At 48.0% G+C, this 24,824-nt stretch overlaps 2 protein-coding genes across 10 annotated transcripts in view; one reads left to right on the forward strand and one right to left on the reverse strand.

Moving 5' to 3' along the window:
* NUMB (NUMB endocytic adaptor protein) overlaps nt 1–11,627 on the forward strand; it is a 186,457-nt gene extending 174,830 nt beyond the window's left edge. For 5 of the 9 annotated variants that reach the window (XM_077750778.1, XM_077750782.1, XM_077750779.1 and 2 more), the window contains 5 exons: nt 1,737–1,941; nt 3,788–4,081; nt 5,875–6,024; nt 8,510–8,656; nt 9,552–11,627. In XM_077750778.1, the coding sequence (XP_077606904.1) occupies nt 1,737–1,941; nt 3,788–4,081; nt 5,875–6,024; nt 8,510–8,656; nt 9,552–10,267 (1,512 nt within the window). In that variant the 3' untranslated portion in view covers nt 10,268–11,627. The remainder of the gene's footprint in view (nt 1–1,736; nt 1,942–3,787; nt 4,082–5,874; nt 6,025–8,509; nt 8,657–9,551) is intronic. The other 4 variants (XM_077750781.1, XM_077750783.1, XM_077750784.1 and 1 more) reach the window with 2 other exon arrangements.
* Nucleotides 11,628–11,709: 82 nt separating this feature from the next.
* PAPLN (papilin, proteoglycan like sulfated glycoprotein) overlaps nt 11,710–24,824 on the reverse strand; it is a 35,459-nt gene continuing 22,344 nt past the window's right edge. Inside the window, exons 20-28 of the mRNA XM_077750787.1 lie at nt 23,444–23,921; nt 22,661–22,798; nt 22,433–22,557; nt 22,019–22,172; nt 21,308–21,445; nt 20,499–20,626; nt 20,308–20,416; nt 17,863–18,029; nt 11,710–14,225 (exon numbers count right to left, since the gene is read on the reverse strand). Coding sequence (XP_077606913.1) covers nt 14,050–14,225; nt 17,863–18,029; nt 20,308–20,416; nt 20,499–20,626; nt 21,308–21,445; nt 22,019–22,172; nt 22,433–22,557; nt 22,661–22,798; nt 23,444–23,921 — 1,613 coding nt within the window. The 3' untranslated portion in view covers nt 11,710–14,049. The remainder of the gene's footprint in view (nt 14,226–17,862; nt 18,030–20,307; nt 20,417–20,498; nt 20,627–21,307; nt 21,446–22,018; nt 22,173–22,432; nt 22,558–22,660; nt 22,799–23,443; nt 23,922–24,824) is intronic.

Genomic DNA, 24,824 nt, shown 5'->3' on the forward strand with positions numbered 1-24,824 from the left:
GGGAGAGAGCGAGCAAGAGAGAGAGATCGTGAGCAGGGGAGGGTCAGAGAGAGAGGGAGACACAGAGTCTGAAACAGGCTCCAGGCTCTGAGCCATCAGCACAAAGCCTGACATGGGGCTTGAACCCACGAACTGTGAGATCATGACTTGAGCCAAAGTCAGACGCCCAACTGACTGAGCCACCCAGGCGCCCCACAAAAGGCATTTCTGACATGACTGCTCCTTACGATATCTGATATTGACATATAAAATCTGGGGAAATTACTTGCTTAGAACCATATGGAGAAGCAGCTACAGCTACCTACGTGGTGTGATTTTGAAAACTCTACAAAGGACTCCCTGTTCTCAGGTATCTCTTCTTACTATTAGTGATGCCAAAAGTTACTATATCATCTCTAACTTTGTTATTTCACAATTAGGGGTATGCTTTAAAATAAAAACAACCCTGGTGAAAATAGTCCATGAGTTTATTAAATTTAGGTAATCCAGCCTTTCTTTAAAATAATGTTTAGTTTATATAAGCTCTCCTCTCCTCCTACACATAAACAAATCAGTTTTATCTAATTCCTTTATAAGTAGAGAGTGTGGGTGAAAATCTACTTTAACTTTTACCTGTGTGTGGTTGAGAGGGAGAATTGTGAGAGAGCTAAAAGATAGCATAGCGAAGGGGGAAAGCATCAAAACGATGAGCGCCTATGGGGCGCCTGGGTGGCTCAGTCAGTTAAATGTCCAACTTCAACTCAGGTCGTGATCTCACAGTCCATGGGTTTGAGCCCCACGTCAGGCTCCGTGCTGACAGCTCAGAGCCTGGTGCCTGCTTCAGATTCTGTCTCCCTCTCTCTGCCCCTCCCCCACTCGCTCTCTGTCTCTGCCTCTCAAAATAAAATAAAGACAGAAAAAGGAAAAAAATGATAAGGGCCTAAAATGGGGTAGGGTGATTAGGGAAGGGGGACCATTCCAATAGAAGCGACTGAGAAAGCTAAGCTTTCCTTTTCATAATTCCCTTGTCATTGCTGGAGTTGTATTAGTTATCCAACATCTTTGTTTGCATATTTGCACCACTAAATATGGTGACAGTCTATTTAAGCTTCTGAAACTTGCCTGCCTTTCCAGTAGTTTCTTAGAAATGCTGGTACATATTACCGCTGTTCCCTTAATTGGCAGATGTAAGATTTGTGCCAAGACTTAGGGCCTCAGACCTTGAGCAGTGTCTCCAAAACTAATCTGAGTAACAGAGGGAGCCTGACTGATAAGGTCTCAGTGGCTGCTCACAAAAGCACAGGTTACTGATGGTCACTTTACCCAGTGTCCACTACAGTAAAGTATCATTAACATTACCTAAGCTAATTTATTCATTTAATTTGCCATATTAACATATTAAAATATAATTTTAGGTGCATCTAGGTGGCCCATTCAGTTAAGCATTTGATTCTTGATCTCGGCTCACATCATGATCTCACAGTTCATGAGTTCGAGCCCCACATTGGGCTCTGTGCTGACAGCGTGGATCCTGCTTAGGATTCTGTCTCTCCTTCTCTCTGCCCCTCACATGCTTTTGTGCTCTCTCTCCCTCTCTCTCAAATAAATAAATTTCAAAAAATAAAATAAAATTTTAAGCCAGAGTTGCCAACATTTTGCATTGCGTAAAAACAGACTTCTTTGTGGTCCAAGCTTATTTATAATTGTTTGTACTGTAACTCTAAAAAAAGTTTTTTTAAACCTTCTGTTATGTACAGGGTGAGAGATTGAGTCATGCTGTAGGCTGTGCTTTTGCAGCCTGTTTAGAACGGAAACAGAAGCGGGAGAAGGAATGTGGAGTGACTGCTACTTTTGATGCCAGTCGGACCACTTTTACAAGAGAAGGATCATTCCGTGTCACAACAGCCACGGAGCAAGCAGAAAGAGAGGAGATTATGAAACAAATCCAGGATGCCAAGAAAGGTACACTCTGTTCAGTTTTGTACAAACAGTTCATGTTTAAGCCATTTTTCCCAGTAGGTTAATATTTGGAAGCTCCCTGGGGTAAGCTTTCTCACAAAGAGAACTCTTAGCAATATATGAAGACTAAGAACAAAGCTTAAAACCTAAACAACGGCCTTTTCTTTAGAGTGGCTGGTTTAGTGGCTTGTCTGGGGAGACTGAGAGTCCAGTAGAAGAAGCTGCAAAGATATTACCTCCCATTTTTAAAGACAAAATTGGGGAAATCTACTTCCTGGAACAGATTTCTAATTTTGATGTATCTGATCTCTGTGAGATGCTCCCAAAGACCTACATTCTTGAAGGAACAAGTACAAGTTGCAGGTTTAGGCTGCAAAGGACCCCATTGATGGTGGGTAGAAATTTCACAGTGATGTCGTTCTTACCAGATTGTTACTGTGTTTTAGTGCTTTAGTGAAAAAAGTCCCTAGAAGCTAACCCCTCTTTTTCCCATGGCCGTGTTAATTTTAGTGTGTGATTTTGCAAAGTGTGATTTTTTTGCAGGTACACATGGCAGCGTAGCAGAAATGCCTGTGCAGGCAGTTCACGTCACTCAGAAGTCTCTTGTGTAAAGCTGGGTTTGAGTGTATTGTAAAACTAAATGATAGGGCTTGGGGGAAAATGCTTTGCATTCTTGTGTGCAGCTAGAGTTGAAACCAACAAGGAATATTTTGGAATTAAACAGTTCAGTTTAAATATACAAGATTTGATAAAAATCTTGCTCAGTTTTTACTCTATGCTTTTAGCTCTAAACCAGCCATTTTAGAGAACACCATTCATCAAATACCCAAACAACTCTAATTCTTAAGCCAAAAAAAGGGTACATATTTTATTTGAAATTAAATTCTTGATTGTGAATTTTTTTAAATTTCTTATAAATATTTGTGCCAGAATACCAAAGAATAAAATTCCATGCTATTTTTATCAGAAAATTTAATATGCATAGCTATTTTTTAGTGTGCTACAGTGATTTTTCAGACTGGAAGCATATTCTTTAACACCATCAAATAATACTCTTGGCTACACACAGCAACTGCCAAAGTGGTTGAGTCCTAACATCTAGAGCATTATGAGGGGAGGCAGGTAGAGATTTACCACAATCAGAATGGGACTCAGCTGGTACTCACATGCAGATAGTTTTGTATTTAGGTAGAATCCAGTTTAAACTTTTGCTTATGGGGGTGCCTGGCTGGCTCAGTTGTTGAAGTGTGCAACTCTCAGGGTGGTGAGTTTGAGCCCCATGTTGGATATGGATTTTTTTTAAATCTTAAAAATTTTGCTTCTGCATGCTTTTATTCAAATGACCTACAAATGCACATTGTGATTTAAAGACTGCTTTTTGACATTGTTTAACATCTAATCAAACTTAATACGTGTTTAGACCTTTCTGACTCTGCCACTTCCAAAGTCTTCTCTCCGAAAAAACAAGCAAACAAAACACTGAAAACTATGAATCATCATTCTTTAAATGATCTCACATTGGGATTTCATAGATACTGGGTTTTTTTGGGTTTTTAAAAAAATCTTGGTTAGTGTCTTAAAGAAAATCTTAAGTTATGAATCATTGCATGAGAATCAAAGATCTGGTATTTGTGTCTTAGTAGATACACCATGTGACATGTAATAGGATATTAAACCTATTTGATTTGTCTGAAATGTAGGATATCTGAGCCCTGCTTGTAACCTGTCCTTTAAGAGACATTGGGAAGGAGATGGGGAGAAGGACATAAGAAGGTTTTGAGTTCCTTGGCTGTATAAGCTGAAATTATTTGAAGACTGCTAAGGTTCTCTTTCTCTTGACTTTCTTGAGCTGAAACAGATAAGACAGTTGTTGGTTCATCAGTGGCTCCTGGCAATACTGTCCCATCCCCATCCTCTCCCACCTCTCCCACTTCGGATGCCACTGCCTCTCTGGAGACGAACAATCCTCATGCCATCCCACGCCGGCATGCGCCCATTGAACAGCTTGCTCGCCAAGGCTCTTTCCGAGGATTTCCTGCTCTTAGCCAGAAGATGTCACCCTTTAAACGCCAGCTATCCCTGCGCATCAATGAGTTACCCTCCACTATGCAGAGGAAGACCGATTTCCCCATAAAAAATGCAGGTAATGCAGTCCTCCTGACTCATAAGTGCTTTGCACTGAAGCATTATCGTCACTTCCAGTGGAGACACTAATCCCATCAAACTAGCCACCCCCCCTCTCTCAGGCTGGTTGATGGTTATAGGTATCTTGTGTCATTTCTCATTGGGAGAAAAGTAAGGTTCATGGAGAGGGTCGTGAATCCTTCATTTCTCTGCAACAGATAGGTATCAGAGCCTTGATGGAAATTCCTACACTGAGCTACAAGGTTTGTGATGTGTTCTGATGGAAGTGTACTACCTCTCAGCCAACCTGCTTCCAAACATCAAGGGTCTCAAGTTTCCATTCTTATTCTACCATTTGGGACCCAACAGAGAATTAATTTAAAAGGCTTTAGAAACACATCTATTCAAATAGTATTACCGTCACATGTACTAGAAGAAATGGATAAGTGCTCATTGTACTTGTGGCTGGTTGGCTCTGTACGGAGGAAACTCGAAACGGGTCTCCTGTTTAAATCAAAAATGTGTTTTTCATCAGAGACAGTGAGCTTGCTCACATATATTCATTACCTTTCAGAACCGCCACACAGGCCTTTGTGTGGCCCCTGTACAGCTGAGCCAGCCCTGGTAGCTCTATCCTCATCATGAGATCCGGAGCTAAAGTGTCAGATCTGGTCAGTGCTTTTATTGGGCTCTATTTTACTTCACTCTGAGACATGTCGAGCCAGTCCTATAACAGAATATGATGAAGACTGTTTTAGTAGGACACTCCCAGTGATGGTATAAAAGTCCAGAGCGGGGATGCCTGGGTGGGTTAGTAGGTTAAGCGTCTGACTTTCGCTTAGGTCATGATCTCGCGGTTCGTGGGTTCGAGCCCCGCGTCGGGCTCTGTGCTGACTGCCAGCTCAGAGCCTGGAGCCTGTTTCAAAGTCTGTGACTCCCTCTCTCTCTGACCATCCTCTGTTCACGCTCTCTCTCTCTCTCTCTCTCCAAGAAATAAATAAAACATTAAAAAAAAAAAAGTCCAGAGCATTAAGTTCTTTTGACGGATGAAAGGAGGCCTAAACAACAGTTGGACTGGATGATTACTGAGGGTCTTTCCAGCTCTCAACTCCTATAAAAACAAACTCCAGATGCTTCTAGTACCTTGTCTTCAGTCTTCTTCTGGAGCAGATGGGAAACAAAAACTATTCTCTTCATAGTTGAGTAAAACAAAGGTTCACCACACATTATCAGCTTCCCCCGTGACAAAAGTATCCCAGAGAATATTAAGAACAAAGCCTATAGAGTCCTGGATCTCAGTTTACTTTTTCATGTTCTCACATTCGCATACTTGCTACTTTGAGGGAAAAAATGAGTGATATTATTGTTGTAGCTTATTACAGAGAGAAGGACTGAGCTGCCACTGGTGTTCCTGGTCTTAACCCGTCTTTTGATACACTTCTCCCAAGTGGCTCCAGAACTCTATGCAGATCACAGCCTTGGGAACTAGTTGGAAGGCAAACAGGTTGCAGATGTCTTCCAGAAAAATGTAGCTAACTGACACAAAAAAAGAATACCAACTTCTCAGTAGTTTCACACAGGAAAGGAAATAAAGAAATCTGAGGATTTGCATGGAGGAAGACAGTCCTTAGTACATGAATTGTTGACATTTTATACCAAATTTTTGAAGCTGCTTTTATAGCCCCACTTGACAGTTGACACTTTTCCTTTCACAAATAAGCGATGTGTTATAAATGCCACCTTGTGCCATACTGTTATATTTCAGGATTATTCAGTTTTTCTTTCTGGAACCATTTTCTGTTTGCCTTGCAGTGCCAGAAGTAGAAGGGGAGGCAGAGAGTATCAGCTCCCTGTGCTCACAGATCACCAGTGCCTTCAGCACACCCGCCGAGGATCCCTTCTCATCTGCCCCAATGACCAAACCAGTGACAGTGATAGCACCACAGTCTCCTGCCTTTCAAGGTTGGTGCCCTCCTAGCCTGCTCGCTTGTTCTCTTTGAAGCTTGTACTGCCGTGGCACAGCTCACTGACTCCAGGTGGGGATCCTGAGCTTCCCAAGAGCTGGCCAGACCTGTTAATTTCCCTGTTGGATAATGCCTCAGATTTGTTAATCCCTCTTTTTCACAATGTCTTTGTGCTTTGTTCCCACTCCTGTTTCCTAGAATGTCTGCATCCATCACTGCATGTACCTTTCTGTCTTTGATCCCATTCTGTTAAGAGCTTCTGTAGTCCCAACCCACTACCTTACTTGCCACTTACCTGTTAAGAGTCAGAATGTCCAGCCAGTTCTCCAGAAGCAGCAGTCATCAGAGTTGGTTCCGGCATATGCCTTCTTTGGCAGAGTGGTTCTCATCCTGAGGCGATTTTGCCCCTCTCAGGGAAAATTTGGCATTCATTGTCTGGTGACATTTTTGGGTGTCATAACCTGGTAGGACGTGGCTGCTACTTTCATCGGGTAGAGGCTAGGGATGGTACTAAACATCCTTCAGTGCACACGATGGCTGCCCTTACAGCAAGGAATTTTTTGGCCCCTATTATCAATAGTGCCAAAGTTAAGAAGCCCTGGATTCACCTTGTCTCCGTCCTGTCACAAGATCCTCATAAAGAAAAAGGCACTTCTTTTGGCTCCTTAGTTCATTTCCTCTTCTATAACAAGTGTCCTAAAATTTGCCTTTGTAAAGGCATTGAGGAATTACTAAAAGTTGTTGTTTCCAAGATACTGAGTTAATAGTTGGTGTTGACCCTGAAGTCAGCAAAGAGTCTATATATAACTTAAATTACAGATTTTTAGAACTTGATCTCTTTTAATCCATTTTTTCATTTCTTTTGAGAAAGAGCTCAGAAGTTTTGCTCTAGAGACAGTACCCCTTTCCTAGCCGAGGAAGCTACTACATACTTTTCCTTCAGAGAGTCTTCTTTTAAAAACAAAAAATTGATTATAATCATGTGCACCAAATGGCTTTTCATTTCATCTAACAAATATTTATAATACCAACAATAGGCACCATTTAGTGAGCACGTATTAGCACAGTGCCTGCTATATCATGGTAAGGACTCATGCATTTTCTCATTTAATCCCCACAACAACCCTTTGAGGTAAGCAATACAGATAAGGAAAATGAGGGTCAGAGAGGTTGAATAAATTGCCCAAATTGCATAACCAGGATTTAAACCCTGGTGTTTCTGAATATGATTACCTGTTACCTGAATATCCACTACCTCTGTACCTATTTACAATGGCATGTACAAAACTAATAAAACATAGTCGTTTCCCTGCCCATAAGGGGCTCCCAGTCTATGGGAAGCTAGTCTTTAAGACAAGCCCTGGGCTGGGGCACCTGGGTGGCTTAGTCGGTTAAGCGTCCGACTTTCGCTTAGGTCATGATCTCACGGTTCGTGGGTTCGAGCCCCGCATCAGGCTCTGTGCTGCCTGCCAGCTCAGAGCCTGGAGCCTGTTTCAGAGTCTGTGACTCCCTCTCTCTCTGACCTTCCCCTGCTCACGCTATCTCTCTCTCTCCTAGAAATAAATAAAACATTAAAAAAAAAGAAGAAAAAAAAGATAAGCCCTGGGCTAAGTGGTACCAGTGCCATAAGAATGGTTGCCCATCTTAGAGGGAGTGATTGAAGCATAGGGCAGGGGAAGGTGCTTGCTTGTGCTCCATACTAACTATGAGAGAGAGCTGGGCCAAGGAACAGAAACTGATGGAATAGATGTCTCAAGTAAAGGAGCAACGATTAAGAGATTTTAATAAAAAGAGACAGGAAAGAATAGTAGTACTTTGAGATATTATGAACATTACTGAGGCAAAAAAAAAAAAACCCTTCAAAAAATAGAGGTGAATTCTATATATTGCAAACTAAAAATTTATTAAGCAAATGAAAATATATACCAAATTTGATTTCTCATTTGTGGTATGAGGATACCAGCCCTATGGGGTTTTTAAGAGAATTAAATAGGATGATGAATGCTAAAGTCCTGTTAACATAGTGCCTGGCACATCGTAGGGGATCATTATATTTAACCCATTGTTATTGTTGGCATAATTTGATCTTTTGGAAGAGTGGTAGGAGAAGGAAATGCTTTATGTACTTTCTTATGCCAAAGGCTAAGCTGTACCTAGAATTGATTTTTGCTGCTTATAAGACAAAGCAGCTCTGTTCTTAATTGGAAATTGTTTCTCTAGGTTTCATTCCCTCTCTCCCTGTTCACATATTTTCCCAGAACAGTCATTTGACTTTTTTACCAGTACAGCTATTTTAATTACCTCTAATTCCCTCTTTGCCCAAAGGTTTGTGTATCCATTGCAAGATGGCATGGTTATCCCTACACCAACTTTTCTGTCTTAGCTGTTCCACTATTATCGCACATCAGCCTGACCCAGCTCCTAGGGTCACCCATCCACCCTGCATGAATTAACTCCATCGATGTTGTCTGCTCCCATTGTAGCTAATGGCACTGACTCAGCCTTCCATGTGCTTGCTGCTAAGCCAGCCCAAACTGCTCTAGCACCCGTAGCAATGCCTGTGCGTGAAACCAACCCTTGGGCCCATGCCCCTGATGCTGCTAACAAGGGAATTGCAGCCACACATTCGGGTAAGGTGGCCATGGATGGTGGTGAGGATGCTGGGATCAGATAAGTGACGCCGATTCAGAAATCAGCCGTTCTCAAGTGGGAACCAGGGAGGAATCCTTTGAGGAAAAGTGTGTTCCCTCCTGGAAATAAACTATTAGGAAAGATGGTGAAGGAGAGGAACTCAAGAGATTAGACTGATAGTTCCTAGGACTACAGAACAGAACAGAGCTTTCATAAAATATAGATTCCTGGGCCCTACCCTGAGTTGACCACTAGATTTGGAGATAAATGGATATGCCCATAATAAGGGGAGGTAGGTGGGGACCTTGCCTCTTACAATGGCAGGCCTACAGAAAGTGCTTTATTTTTTGCTTTGCTTTACTTTCTAGTTTTTCTGTAATGAACATTTGTTAATTATAAAATCAAAACAAATTTTAATAGTAATAAAGGCAGTGCACCTAAAAGATAATGTTTCTTGAAGCAAGACATGGGCCACAAGGTACAGCACCAAGTCACTCGTTATTTTCTTTTTATTTTATTTATTCTAAAGGTGAATCACCTTAGGCCCTTTAGAGCATGTGCAGACCGGTTTCAGTACCATGGAGGAGTCACAGCAATAGGAAGGGGTTTCTCATGCCAGCCAGCTGCCTTCGTTCCATGGGTGTGAGCTCTATCTAGGCAGCTCCTCAGTGTGGCTGAGATAGCAGCATGGTCTGACAGGTTTCCTTTGTCCTAAAGCAAAACCTCCTCAGCTGGTAGTAAAGACTTTTCTCACACCTGCCAAAACTACAAAGTATTCCATTAGGGACACTTGTTCCACATGTGAGGATCATTCAGGTACCAAGGTTATCAGGTAAGGAAAGAAGCCTCTAATGATTCTGATTCTTTTGTCTCTCTCCATCTCTTTGGTTTCAGGAACCGAGTGGGGTCAGTCTTCTGGTGCTGCATCTCCAGGTCTCTTCCAGGCTGGTCACAGACGCACTCCCTCTGAGGCTGACCGCTGGTTAGAAGAGGTGTCCAAGAGTGTGCGGGCACAGCAGCCCCAGGCCTCAGCTGCCTCTCTGCAGCCAGTTCTCCAGCCTCCTCCACCCACTGCCATCACCCAGCCAGCGCCGCCTTTCCAAGGGAATGCATTCCTCACCTCTCAGCCCGTACCAGTGGGTGTGGTTCCACCCCTGCCGCCAGCCTTTGTCCCTGCCCAGTCCTATCCTGTGGCCAATGGGATGACCTATCCAGCCCCTAATGTGCCTGTGGTGGGCATCACTCCCTCCCAGATGGTAGCCAATGTGTTTGGCACCGCAGGCCACCCTCAGGCTGCCCACCCCCATCAGTCTCCCAGCCTGGTCAAGCAGCAGACATTCCCTCAGTATGAGACAAGCAGTGCTACTGCCAGTCCCTTCTTTAAGCCTCCTGCTCAGCACCTCAACGGTTCTGCAGCTTTCAATGGTGTAGACGATGGCAGGTTGGCCTCAGGAGATAAGCACACAGAGGTTCCTGCAGGGACCTGCCCGGTGGATCCTTTCGAAGCCCAGTGGGCTGCATTAGAAAGCAAGTCCAAGCAGCGTACTAACCCCTCTCCCACCAACCCTTTCTCCAGTGACTTACAGAAGACATTTGAAATTGAACTTTAAGTAGTCTCTATGGCTTATGTATGTCCATACTTATAGGCAAGGGCAGGGGCAGAGGTCAAAGAAGTAAAAGGAACTTTGTGTTCCCAGTCAGTATACTTTTCACTAATCCCAAGGGTCCTAAAGAGCATGTCCAGGTACAGAGTGCTATGAGAGGTGATTTTGGAAAAAAATGGAAGAAACATTCCTAGAGAAGAGTTGTCTTGCAGTTAGGCTAAAGAAGTCAAGGAAATGTTGCCCTCTGTCCCCCTCCTCCTCCCTCAGCCCCTTAAAAATCTCTGGCAACAGAGAGGCAGAAGTATCTCAACAGGAATCTGTATTCAAAGCACATTTACTGGAATATAAAACACAACAGGAAGCAGAACAATCTCCCTTCACTTTTCAGGCCATTCACCTGTCGCCTCTCAGTACTGGCCTGTCTTAGAGATCAAAAACATGGTGGCCTGTGCTTGGGCTGGGGACGAGAGGCAGGCTCTGCTGCCAGAATTCCCAGGGCACAGCAGCTGCCCAACAGAGCTGTATTTTAGGGGTAAAGTTGAGCTTCCACTTTGGGTAAGAATAAATATTATAAATATATATCAAAAAAGCCAAAATCTTTATTTTTATGCATTTAGAATATTTTAAATAGTTCTCAATATTAAAAAGTTGTATGAGTTGTAAGTAATCTTGCCAAAGGTAAAAGGGTTAGCTGTAAGAAATTGTACATAAGATTGATTTATCAGTGATGCCTATTGACGTGGGGAGAGGAAAGGTCGGGAGTTGCAGATGGGATCCCTAGCTTACCTGGTATCATTCATTGTAAGTAGCACCTTGCAGCCACAATCATGCGTTTGACCAATACAGTCCCTAGGTGGTAGTTTTAAAGAAAATGAAAGAGCAGTATTCTCCTGGTTTTAAACCTGTGATGAAATTCTAATGTAATTTTAATGGAATCAGTCTGAATACACTCTACAGAGACTATGTATTTTCTTTTATATACTGCTGCAGTTTCCTTATGTTAATCCTCTACTTTTGTTTTAACACTAAGGTGACAATGACTTAATCATATCCATGGACGGGAGCACAGGTTACTGTGTTGGTTTGTCATGTGGGTGTTGAGTTTTGTTTTGTCCTTTAGGTTTGGTCCCCACAAGCCTTGTGGGGATGGAGATTCTGGTTTAATAGCTGTGTGTGAGTCGGTCCCCCAACTTGCGGAGAGAACATCCCATTGCCAGTTGTAGCCACTTGACCTCTGGTAACGATGTGAGATCCCATCTCATTTTTACTTTTGAACGTTGGCCTTACAATCAAATGTAAGTTATATATATTTGTACTGATGAGAATTTATAATCTGCTTTAACAAAAATAAATGTTCGTGGTAGAAGCTTTTGCCCCTGAAGGGCTGGTCTTTCCCCTTTTCTTTATTAGTAAATGTGTTTTAGTTCTTTTTGGTCTGTTTTTGCTCCATTCTGCTGCTACTGAACTCCAGTTTGATGGCTAGAAAACCTTGTATTGGGACTGGTATTTTTTTTTATTGAAGTATAATTTGCATACAGTGTTAATTTCAGGTGTACAATATATTGATCTGATAATTCTATACATTATGCAGTGCTCATAAGTGTGGTCACCATCTGTCACCGTACATGTTATTACAGTATTATTGACTATGTTCTCTATGCTATACTTTTCATCTCTGTAACTTCTAACTGGAAGATTGTACCTCTTAGTCCCCTTTATTATGCCCATCAGGATTAGGCTACTCTTAAAATTCACATTTGTAGTTATACTTTAGGCTTTGGTTGGTCCTAAGCATATCCTTGATGTCAGATCCTTACTGCTTAAAGTGTGGTCTGGAACAAGAGCATAGACTTCACCTAGGAGTGGAGTAAAGATACAGAATCTCAGCCCCACCCCTGACCCACCCCAACCTAGTAATCAGAATCTGCATTGGAACAAGATTTACGTTCTGAGAAGGCCTTGGCTGAAGCAGTGAGTTCTCAGCCCTGGATACATATTAGAATCACCTGGGAAGCTTTTAAAATCTTCATGCCAGCCCAGTTGCTCCAGACTCCAGAGCAGTTAAAGTGGGGAGGGGGCAGGTGAGGACCCACATTCAGGTATTTTTTCATATATATTTATTTTTGAGAGAAAGTGGGCAAGGGGCAGAGAGAGAGGGAGACACAGAGTCTGAACCAGGTTCTAGGCTCTGAGCTGTCAGCACAGAGCCTGATGAGGGGCTTGAACCTACAAGCCATGAGATCATGACCTGAGCCAAAGCGGGACACCTAACTAACTGAGACACCCAGGCGCCCCTCAGTCTTTTTGTTGTTGTTTTGCTTTTTTTAAAGAAAAAGCTCCCAGTATGGAAGAGGGTTGAGAACCACTGGTCTAGATTGAGTTTTACTCTTTCCCCTAACCTTGGCCCACTATCCTGTGACTAGTTTAAGTAGAGCTAGCTAACCTCAGACTTACCTTCTAAATTATGTTGCCAGTTGGCAACTAAGGAATTGGGGAGTCCAAGAAAATAGCCCTTAGTTTTCAGTTTGTATAGCAAAACCAAGCATGGTAAATGAAAGGGGATGCTCCTCTGTATTTTTCAAATGGAAAGAAAAAAATACCTCTCCCCCTAACCCATGTTTCCTGTGTTAAATGAGAGGTAGACCAAGAAGTATCGCTCACCCGTGATGCAGTTTCTCTTTTCCAGCCAGTGTGTTGGTCATAAAAATCAGCTTTCCCTATAACGCCTGTCTGTCTTTCCTGTGTCCCAGAACAGCCTGTTGCTTAGGCCCAGCCAATCCACTGGAGGATGTGTAGAAGGTTAAAGTGGAAAGGGACCTGGAAGCTCATTGAATCCAGGCCTCTTGTTCAGCAGCAAGGAACTGGAGGTTCTAAGAGATGGAGAAGGATTTCTTCCAACTGAAATCACTTCATTGTTAATACATTGCCTTCCCCTCCATTGGTCCCCTGTCCTGCTGATGCCTGTTTTCAATAGTCTGGTTTTTATCTGGCAGCAAACTGTTTGCTTCACAGATCCCTGCTTGGGGAGAAGAGGCTCCCAGTTGGTCACCGTACAGAGCAGGTGTGTCAGCCTGATGCAGGTATGAGGCAGTCCTCACCACCAGGCTCTGCAGGTCAGTCTCAGGAGGAGGGCTTCAGGCGCCAGCTTCTGATGAAAGTAAGGAACTCCCCTGGCCCCATTCTGTCATGTTCACATAGTAACACAGCTTCTGCTCCTTCCTCCCACATCTTGTACTGAGCCTTTTACGTGTCATATTCCACTTTGGCAAGAGCCTTCACAACCATGCTGTTAACTGTGTATGCAGATGAGAGTTGAAGCTGGTTGCTACACTACCTGGAAGGGTGAGGTTGACTAGAGTAATGAACCACTGTTTGACTCTAGATGAGATGAGAGTTCTAGCAAAGAAAACTTGCCTGACACAGCAAGGAGTTAGTGTGCCCATGTGAGATAGGTGTTAACTTTGAACCCATTACATCTCTCCACCCAGCTTTATATGAAGTGAGAACCCTGGTAGCTTACTTTAGAACCCAGTGAATTGATCCTGTATAACAGAAGTGATAGAGGGAAGCCATAAAGTAAAGGACATCCTTATCCAGACTCCTCTTGACTGCTGCCTGTGGTATTGGAAGCGAGGGGCGGGTGCTGGCTGTTTCTGAGGTGCAGCGCTGCAGGGCAGGGGGTGAGGAGGTCAGAGGCTGAGAGAGCCCATTCCCTAGAAGACCGCTCCCTTTGCCAGCCAGAGACTGCAGCCTAAGAGCTTCTTCGGGGCTGGGGCTGGAGCTAGCCTTCATCCTTGCTGCCAGACAGGCTGAGCGGGAGGCTGGGAGCGGGAGCAGCTAGCGCAGCAGAAGCTGGAGTAATACTCATTGCCACAGAGCTGGGCCTGCAGGATCAGATCACAGTTGGCCAGCTCGGGCTGATCGATACACTCCCTGCTGAGGTCCCTGGGCTGGGCGGCCAGTGCTGCAAGACAACCAGGGAGAGACAGAGTGGTTAAGAGACCTGTGTCTGCTGAAAAGTCCCACCGACTCTTTCTTTGCCTTAAAGGAAAGCAGCACTAGAACTGCTAGATTCCCAAAAAGCACAGTTATTCTGGAACCTTTTAACACCTGTGTGTACAGTGCCTCCCCGTGCCCTGGCGTGGGCCTCATGTAGGCACATAGTGCTGCTCTGGTTGTCCTGCAACCTCAGCCCAGTGCAGACTCCCAAATAGCGATGACCCGATAATTAAACCTCTTGAAGTTAACTCCTACCCTTGCAGTTGTGACCTGAGGAGCTGAATGACAGCTGCCGTAGCCCCTGGACTGGGAAGGGAGTAGGATCAATCCTAAGTAAAATTCTGAGTTGGCAAGAGCTGTCCTGTCTCTCTCATTGCTGATTTAATGTTTTGTGCCTTTAGTAGCCCCAGTGTATGTCAGTCGCTTCATTCCCAATCTTCCCACTTACCTCCCCATTCCCCCCCTCCTCCCCCTCCCCGCCNTAGGCAAAGTGATTAGAACAGCTTTGCAAGCTATGGCTCTGATACTGCACTGAGCACAAAAATTCTAGTTGCCACCCCCTGCCCCTAAATGTGCCAGGAGCTTCTGTGAGAAGGGCACCTGGCTGGCTTAGGAGTTTGAGCCTCACACTGGGCATAGAGATTATTTAAAAAAAAAAAAAAAAAAAGGCAGAGTGCCTGGCTGGCTCATTTGGTACAGCATGCGACTCTCTATCCTGGAGTCGTGAGTTCCAGCCCCATGTTAGGCATGGAGATTACTTTAAAAATAAACAGGACTATTAAAACAAAAAACAAAAAAAAACATTAAAGAAAATCCCTGTGTTTCATTCTGCTTCTTCCTCATAGGACTGATGTGGCCTTACCTAGTTAACCTCCCTTTCCCTTATGGAAGGGGCTCTTGGCTTAAGCCAGAGTGATACCTTCCCTAAAGTCAGACCTCATAGGCTTAATCTTTATCTTTCCCCTTGCTTCCTCCCAAAAATACAACTAAAAGACTATATCTGAGTAGTGAATGACTTTTGGTGTGTCAGTATAATGAAAGTACTAACAGATAACCCTTGAACAACTTGGGTTTGAACTATGTGGGTCCAACGTGATTTTTTTTCACTAATTACTATATTATTTTCTTAACATTTTCTCTAACTTCCTTTGTTGTAAGAATACAGTATATAATACATATAATACAGTATATAATACATATACAATGTGTTATCAGTAAGGCTTTGATCAACAGGCTTTTAGTAACATTTTTGGAGAGTCAAAGTTATATACCGATTTTTGACTGCACAGAGTGTTGGCACCCCAATCCCTGTGTTGCTCAAGTGTCAACTGTACCTACATTTACATAAATAGCAAGCCATTTGTGCATAGTGTTTTAAAAAATCTGTAACTTTGGTATCAACTTTCTCTGAGCTGTTGCAGCCCCAGGGCCTATCACAGGGCCCAGAGGTTAGGGGCCCAGCATGGTGGCTGAGCACACCCGCTCTGGAGCCAGAATGCCTGAGCACCTCCTGGCTCTCCTCTTCTCCAGGTGGGTGACTCTGGGCAAGTTACTTAAGCTCTCCACCTGTGTGTCCTCATCTGAAATGGAAATAGTAATAGCACCTTGGGCACACGGTAACCGTGGCTAAAATTTGAAGGCTTAACTGTGTTTTGCCCCATAGCCTCTTTCCCTTTCTTTCAAAGAAGTGAGTGATGCTCTATGTTTTATCCTTACAGTGTTTTCTGTTTGTCACCCCAGTGTTTTAGGCAAGAAGGTTGAGAAGTCCTCAAAGGAAGTATGCCCCTTACACCAGAGCAAGACTAGGTCAAGACCCCCTACCCTGATGCTAACATTAATTCCAGTATACGACCAGACCATAAATAGGGCAGAGTGAGGCATGAGGCAGCCTCATGCAATGAGACACTACAAAAAGCATAAATAGGTGAGAGCAGAAGTGTGCAGCCTAGTCAACAGAATGAATCCAAAGAGGCGAAGGACAGCTTCTCAGCCTGAAAGTTGCCCCCAAAATATCTAAGATTAGCAACACTCTTCCAGCAGAGCCCAGGAGCCTGACTCTGACCGTTCCTGTCCTGTCTGGGAGGCAGGTCATGCCCGATCATTTCACTTACAACCACACATCAGCACGAGCCCCACCAGACTTTGCCATCAAACGACTTTCTGGTTATAATCTGGCTTCTCCTGTAGACAGGTCTACAACTAATCGCAAACATGAACACTTGGCTCTTCTCATAGCTCTCTTTCTCACACAAACCTGCATCCTGGTCTATCTTGAGTCTTGTACATTTGGTTGGTATGTAGTCAAGAGATCAGTACGCTGGGCTCAGTAGCAGTGAGAAATGGCCCCCGCGGTATAGTGTTTTTGCCAAGGTAATGCCTTCATGCACTCAGTCACTAAGCCTGAGCACCTACTGATGCCAGGCACTGAGCTGGGGGCCTGGGGACTCAAATCCCAGTGGCTGTCCTAAGGAGCTCACAAACCGGAAGCCTACTTCAGTCTGATCTGCCACAGACCTTCATCCTCTAGCCAGTTCCCACCTTCAGCACGGCAGACAGGAGGCAGCCAGGCCCGAGAGCCCTTGCTGTGACAACACTCTTGGTGCAGTGCTGCAGCCCTGACACCTTACCCCCAAGCCTGTTTGAGGCCTCCTGAGAACTGGCTGCTCAGCCTGGGGCACTGCCCTGCTATTCAGGCAGTCAGTGAACCCAGACCAAGGACATGTGGAGGGCAGGCTGGGCACAGGGCAGAGCTTCCTCTCCCCGCTTCCCTCTGGCTCATTTGAATATGGAGCTCTTATGAATCCATCTCTTCAATTCTGAGATGCACTTATTTTCACACTTTAACAACTCTCAAATTAGACTGCATCTGAATTGATGGTCTCTTAGCACTGTTTCTTTAACAGCATGTTTTCCTTAGTGGTATGAAACTCTCTTATGATATGGTACTTAGGGTTCATTGGAATGTAACTCAGAGCAAGAGCTGGAGAATATAAAACTAAAATCTCAAACTACTGAATAATGCAGGTAAAATTCTGCCCAGTTACAGTGTGGTCGTTTAGGGAAAACAAAATTAAATATGAGGACTAGGTTGTAGTCCCACGTTGGCCACTAACTTGCCGTGTGACTTGTGGAAGCATCACATAAGGTCTCTGGATATCTGTCTAGTTTGTAAGATGACGATACTAGTCCTTGCCTTTCCCTTTCTGGGTTATATGGTCAAAGGGCCATGAAGCCACTTTTCAATCATAGGACGACTTTTTGCCACCCTAAGTAGAACGGACGGAATTAATGGTCTGTCTTAAATGTTATATATCCTATTTCTCAAGATCAGTTAAGTCTAAATGATACTTAATGTCATCTATTAAAGCTATTAGCAGATGCCCATTATCCGCACTATTTCCCTCATCCTCACTGCAGCCCTCCCGGGCGGTGGAATAGCCCTCTGTACATGTGAGGAGAGGGAGGCTCAGGAGAGCCCCTTGCCACAGGTGACACTACCAGGAACCGGCAGAGTAAGCCAGGACTCATACGAGAGTCGCTCAGACATGTGCAGCACAAAGCCGGCTCTCGGGACAAGTGAATCCCTGGGGTGGGCCTCTTACCCGGCAGGCCCACCTTCACCTCGGTGCTGCGGCTGACGGCCTGGCTTCCGCGGTAGGCACTGCACGTGTAGGAGCCCTCGTCTTTGGGCTGCAGGTTGTGGATCAGCAGTGTGCCATCTGGGGACTGGTGGACGCGATGCCCGTCGGCGCGCACCGGCAGCCCGTTCCTGGAAGGGAGAGGACACCGGGAGAGCCATCCACAGCCTCCAGGCTTGAGGCCCTAGGAGGCCATGCTGCCTCACCCAGTGCTTCAAGGCCCAGAGACAAAGGGAGGAGGTAATCGTTGTGGACAGAGGACCATCACTTCAAGAAAGAGATGGCCACAGTGCCAAAAAGAACACCATCGGAGCAAAATAACTCAAAAGTAGAGGGAACTCACTCCAACTGAGCACACTGGTCTAAGTTACTGTGAATTTGCCTCTTACCCACATGGGAAGCCCCGCTCTCATTTTTTTTTTTTGATCAACACAGGCTTTCCAGCAGCTGTGCAGTGCCGGGCCCTGTGCTGGGCATGTGACACACGCGCTCCCTGCCTTGCAGGTACTGGGGTAGGGCACAGGTGTTTAGGGGCACCTTCCCTGAAGAAGACCGAGCTGAGACCTGACTTGAGGATGAGGAGGAGCAACTGGCCAGCAAACAGCAGGACCAGGGGACTCGGAAGCTGGAAGGCAGGCCCTGGTCAGAGCAGGGAGGGAAGTGGACACGGCCTCAACAGGCGTTTGGACTGGACCCTGGGGGGAGTGGAGGGGTGTGAGCTAAGCAGGACTGATAGAGCTTCTGCCCTTGAATGACTGGGGCTGGGCTAGGACAAGTGGCTCATGCAGAAGTGCGCGTGTGGGTGAGGGGCAGATGTTCAAGGTGAAGGGGAAGCAATGAAGGACCGCAGAGGTTACCCAGGGTTGCTGGATAACTGTGGTGCCCCTCTACCATGGGGAGATCCAGGGCACAGAGATGAGTCAACAGTGAATGCTCTTTTCCACCATTTGGCATTCTGCCCATGAGGCATGGGATTTGAGGTCTGGACCCAGATGGTCCATCAGCACTGGGTGGCCTTGAAACCACGTGTCAACAAGGTTGCCCAAGGTGAAGTTAGACAAGCCAAGGACTAAGGACAGACCCTGAGGTGCATCTGCCTCCGACAGATTGGTGTGGAAAGGTAAACCAGCCAGGAAAACAGAAGCAGCAGCCAGAGAAGGAAGAACACCAGAAGACACTAGTGTCCTGGAGCCAAGCGGAGGGAGCATGTCAGGAGGTAACAGATGGTCCGGAGAAGAACACCTCAGGTCATGTGGGGACTGAGATATGTCCAGAACATTTAGGAACAGGGCAGTATCCCTGGAGTGGTGCATGGATGTGAGCCCCTGGGCGAGGGCTGAGCTGTGAGCAAGGGTGAACAGGTGGAGACAACCAGTATAAACAGCTGCACTGTGAGGGGGAGACTCCAGATGAGGCCAAGCTCTGCAGGGAAACACAGGGTCAGAGGAGGGTATCTTTTACGTTATGCTTTGAAAGCGGGAGGTCCTGAGCATGTCTGCTGCTGGTAAGATCAAGGAGAAGCAAAATTGAAGATAGAAGCCCAAAAGGATAGTCAGAGGCCCGACCTGATCAGGGCAGGCCTGCACCAAGAACAGCCTAGAGAGGCTCCCTGCCTCCCTCCTGTGTGCAGTCCCCTCCCTATCCTGATATCGTCTCTCCAGTTCTCACCTTTGACACTTGATCAAGAACATCCTTCCCCTCCTCAGCCGTTAAGGCTCAACCAAAGTCACCTCCATGGCCACCCCTTCCTTGATCCCCCCCAGATAGGAGTCAGCCTCAGTGCTCTGTGTATACATAGCACTGAGGGCAAACCTCTGGAACTCAGGGGACACTGGGCCATCTGCCTGGGGATTATCTGGGGTGCTCAGATTACCCCAAGATCCCCAGAGGCTAGGCTATTCCTGACACACTGCAAGGAGGAAGGGGCTAAAAGAGTTTACTGAAAAAAATGAATGAATGAATGAATGAATGAATGAATAAAAGAACAGCTGTCTGAAACAATACTGAAGTCCCCACAGCTGAGTATAGCCCAGTGGTTCTCAACCCTGGTGTCCAGACATTGTCAACTGTCATGACTTGGGAGGAAGTGCTACTAGCATCCAGTGGGTCCATGGCCTGGATGCTACTGAAATCCTACAATAAACAGAACTGCCCCAACAACCAAAAATTACCAGGTCTGAAATGTCAGCAGTGCTGAGGTTGAGAGACCCTGGTGTAGCCCAGCCAACAGAAAGAGAGCAGTCCTGTGGGGCCCCACTGTGTAGGAAAGGAGGTGCCACAGCCAGGCCTGCAGGTAGGAGTTGAAGAATGAAGCCCGGGGCAGTGGTGACAGCAGTATCGCTGCAGAAAGGTGTCTTCTCCAAACTGTACAGCCTCTGAAGGCCAGGTCTGCCTGGAATAGAGCCTTACCTGGACCACCTAATGTTGACACTTTCTCCTGTCACCACGCACAACAGCCTGGCCGTGTCACCCTCTGGCACCAGCATAGCAGAGGGCAGCTCTGTGATGGCCAGCTCCCCTAAGCCAAGGAGGAGGCACGGTCAGCCACCACACCAGACCTGCCCCACTTGTGTCACCCTCCCTCAGGATTGCCACCTCACCCAGAACTCTGAGCTGGACCCATCTCTGGTCTCGGTCCTGCCCGTTGAAAGCGACACAGGCGTAGAAGCCGCCATCTTCCACAGCCACGTGGTTGATGACCAGAGAGCCATCAGGCTGCAGCTCATGTCTAGGGACAAAGCACAGTCAGGTAGCTCCATTCCAGGGGGATCTTCCTTTCCTCAGTAAAGGTCTGAGTGGCCCCCTGAGCAAAGGGCCATCTAACCTTAGGCCTTAAGGCCCTCCAGCTGCTGGCTCTCTCGTTCACCTGAAGGTGCCTGACTTTTAGGACCATTTCAAGTCTCCAAATACAAAATAATTCTGATTCTGGTTCGGGTTTCTAGTCCTTGCTCTACTCATTCAGTAGACTCAAATCTTGGTCCTGCCACTTAGGAGCTGTGTGGCATGTTAAGCTCCTGTGCGTAAAATGGGGATAAAATAGCACCTACCTCAACGTGGCTCTTCTGAAGATTGTATGATAGAGAACAAGTCTCATTCTCATAATGGGCACGATACATGTTAGCTGTTACGGTTACAGCCAGAAATGGGTCTGCCTCCATTTTGTCCCTCGGCCATCACCTCTCCTTAGCTGGCCTGTTACTTCTGTCCACTAACCACAGTGGAAAGACCCAGAGACCCAAATGTTGGTCTGCCCAAGGAGCCCTACCCCTAGCAGTATCATCTCTCAAGAGCCCTGGAGTCCTGCTCAGGACTGACCAGAGGTGGCACCTGGCGGCTCCCTCCCCTGAGGCGTGTACAGGGTCAGGGGCTTAAGGTGGGACAGGAAAGGGAAGAGAGGAGCTGAACAAACCTGGGGGAAGAGAGAGGCTGCCCATCTCTTTGCCACTCAATGGCTGGCGGTGGGAAGCCCTCAGCACGACAGGTCAACCGGATCCGCTGGCCTGGATGGGCATCCACGACCCTAGGCTGGTTCCTGTCCAGAAGCAGTCTGCAGAACAAGCACCCCACAGCCATGAGAGGGGGACTCTGTCTCACAAGCCCCTGGCCCCCTTCTCCCTCTCCAGCCACATTCAGCTTCCTAAGAGAGCTGCTCTGTGCTGGTCCAGACGCCACCCATAATCACCTGGGGCAGTCTAAAAGACACCTCCAGCTTTGTCACCTTCCCCACCAACCACCAACTCAGCATCTTGACTGTGCCCTCCCCGCCCCGCACATCTGTTTCGACACCTGCTTTGAGATCTTGCACATCTGCCCTGCATGAGACTCTGACTTGGGCCCCTCCAGCCCTCTGCAACCCCTCTATGAACTCCTATCAAGGCCATCTCAGGCTCTCCAGCTCCTGCTGTGCGTCCCTTCCCTCAGCTCCTGTGTCCTGGGCCATGAGTCAGTCTCAACTGTTTGGGGAAGGGAAGAGGGCTCCTCTTCCTCCTCTCTAGTCCTCACCCAGCAGAGCCCTGTGACCACCCACCACTCTCCCTTCCTTTCACCACTGAGACCCCCCATGGGCCCGGGCCCTCCAGTGGGGTAGGCTGAGGGCAGGATGGCGTTGCTGCACTGTTACCTGGTCGTGGGCCGAATCTGCAAGGAGGAGACAGCCCCCAGGCCCCCCGCGTTCCCCACTAGGCTGGAGTCCCGAGGACTGTGGCCCTGGGCTGGGTCCCTGGTCTGAGGGAAGTGCCTTGGCTCAGCCTCAGACAGCACGGCCACGTCACCCCCTGTCATGAGGCCAGGAGAAGGGGTGAGCTGTGGGGCGAATGTGGCGGAAGGAAGGGTGGGCCACAAGGCTGGCCAGGGACATGTGGAAAAATGAGGGTCACAAGGGGGAAGACCTCCACTTCAGCCCAACTGAAGCACATGGTCCCTGCCAGCAGGATGGCCCCCTCCAGTGTGGGGGCACCCTGGCTCAGGCCCTCCCAGCCAGCGCCTCCCACCTGGGGCCATGACAACCCGCTGGGCGTGGGGTGGGGACGGAGACCTGTGACACGAAGCTGGATCCTCTGAGAGTCACGGCCTGACCTGCTGCTGCCACAGCTGTAGGTGCCAGCATCCTCTGCCCGCAGGGGACTGATGACCAGGGAGCCATCAGGCTGCAGCTTGTGCCTGAATGAGGAGAACAGTGAGCCCAGACCCCCCTCAGGCCCCAGTGCTCCTACCAGAGGGAGCTATAACCCTGTCTGCACCCTCCCATCCCAGGGGAGATCACCTGTCAGAGGAGACGGGCCGCCCATCTTTCTGCCACCTGGCATGGGGCTCCGGGGAGGTGTCATCTCGGCAGAAGAGCCGCACCAAGTGCCCCAGGGCCGCTTGCACCAAGGCGGGCTCCGAGCCTGCCAAGCTGATCCTGGGAAGTGGGGGTGAGGACCTGCACTAACAGCATGAGCGCCAGGACCAGGGACTCTCTTCATTGGTGTCCAACCACAGAGAGCTCAGCGCCCATCCAGCCTCAGGCACTTTTGGTGTCAGAGGGTCCCCTGGGAGGCCCAGCTCCAGAGCCTGCAGCCTCAGGAATTCACTCCCCCACCCTAGTGCCCCACCGTGTCCTCAGACGTAGCTACCTCAAAACCACTAACCCACTGCTCGATCCCTTTGGAATTTTCAAGTTTTATCTATCTGTTTATACTCTCCCCCAAACTCTCATTAATAGGACACAGTCCCAAGACCGTGTGGAACCCACACTACATTTAAGAGAGAATATCACCATCTTGCAGGTCAAGAAACTGAGGCTTGGAGAAGTTGGATGACTTGCCAAAGGTCATGAAGCCTGCAAGCTTTTCCAACTAGACAGGCCCCGGGGTGTCTTGGCAAGATCTGACCAGGAATCTAGGCACCCACCATCTATTGGCGAAGGCCCTCCAGTCACGACCATTTGGAGAATTTGAGGTTAGGGGTGGGAAGGGAGGACCTACGGAACTCAGGGTTTGAGCTCCAATGGGCGCAGCCTGGGGCCCAGGTCCCTAGCCCCCCACCTGGGGAAGGCAGGCCTCACCTGTAGGAAGAGCTGTGGGAGGGTGGCGCTGGCCTCCTGGCATCTCCACCCAGTCCAGGGGCACTGGGCCCAAGCTCCCGGCCCTGGGGCCTCTCTCCAAAGGCCCGGGTGTGGCCCTCCTCTCCAGGCCCAGGCTCTCCATCTCGCCACCAGAGGCCACCAGAAGGCAAAGGCTTCGTCTGGACTGTGGCCCCCATCCTGTGCCAGCCCGCCTCTTGCTGGCCTCCAGGACGGCTGCCACCACCGTCTCCATGGGTGCTCTGGCCAGAGGCCCCGGGCTTGGGGCTACGGGGCTCCTGCTGAGGTCCCCGGCAGCTGCTCACACACTCCTCTTCGGAGGCAAAGTTATTGCCATTGCCGTGGCACCCACCATACCAAAAGCGGTTACACTGGCCCACGGAGGGGATGAAGTACCAGCGGGCAGCCCAGTCCGTGCAGGAGCCGTGGGCACTGGGCAGCAGGCACCGCACAGGGTACGCTGAGGAGACAGGGAGGGTGCAGGTCATCAGGCTGCAGACGCTGCCCCAGCAGAGCTCTTCTAAGGAGTGTCCACCACCCCCTAAGCCTCAGATGTGGGAGCAAGGCCCTTCCCAGTTCGTGGAGCAGGTCCACACCCCTGACCTGGCCCTGGGGACAGAGTCTGCTCACTGCCCAGACCTACCTGGGCTGGGATCACAGCAGCCTTCGGGAGCAGCCCATCCACCTCCACCCACAGCACTAGAGTGCTCCAGAAGGTCAGGGCCATGAGCAACCTGGGCTGGTTCCCCATGCCCCTCCCCATGCCTGACCCAGGTCCCTAGAGTACACACACGCATGGAGCACACCAAGTGCTGGGTTTGTTTGTGTTTGTTTCATGTGCTTAGCTCACAATATGAACCCAGCCCTCAGCCCCCAGGCACATCTATGAAGGTGCCCAACCTCTGAACCCACCTCCAGCCCCCAGCCAGCCTGTTCTAACAGCCTGTCTTCCCAGGACAGCTTGCTCTGCCTCTCTACAGACACAGAGGTGACTGCGGCCAGCCCCTGCTTAAAGCCCATCCAGGGACCAGCCTCCTGCAGACCCTGACTACCAGTCCATCTGGCTGTTGAGGTCCCCATGGTGGTCCCTGCCAGTGCCACCCAGGTATCCCATGCCCCAGCCTCAATGACCTCCAGGTCTCATCCCAGGCAGGGTGGGGACATCCCTGTCCATCTGGGCTCTGACCACCCTATAACATCTCTGCCTCTGGAGGGGGCTCAGCCCCCATGGTAGGGATGGGGGGGGACGGGGGGACAGGGGGACGGGACAAGCCTTCCTTGTCTGCGGGGGCGCTGCCTACAACTCTCCCCAACTCCCACAAGTTGGGGAGTCAGATGGTTTCAAATGCAAACTGTTAGGAAC

The sequence above is a fragment of the Crocuta crocuta genome, unplaced genomic scaffold (genome assembly GCF_008692635.1).
Source record: "Crocuta crocuta isolate KB4526 unplaced genomic scaffold, BGI_CrCroc_1.0 scaffold186, whole genome shotgun sequence".
Classification (NCBI taxonomy): domain Eukaryota; kingdom Metazoa; phylum Chordata; class Mammalia; order Carnivora; family Hyaenidae; genus Crocuta; species Crocuta crocuta.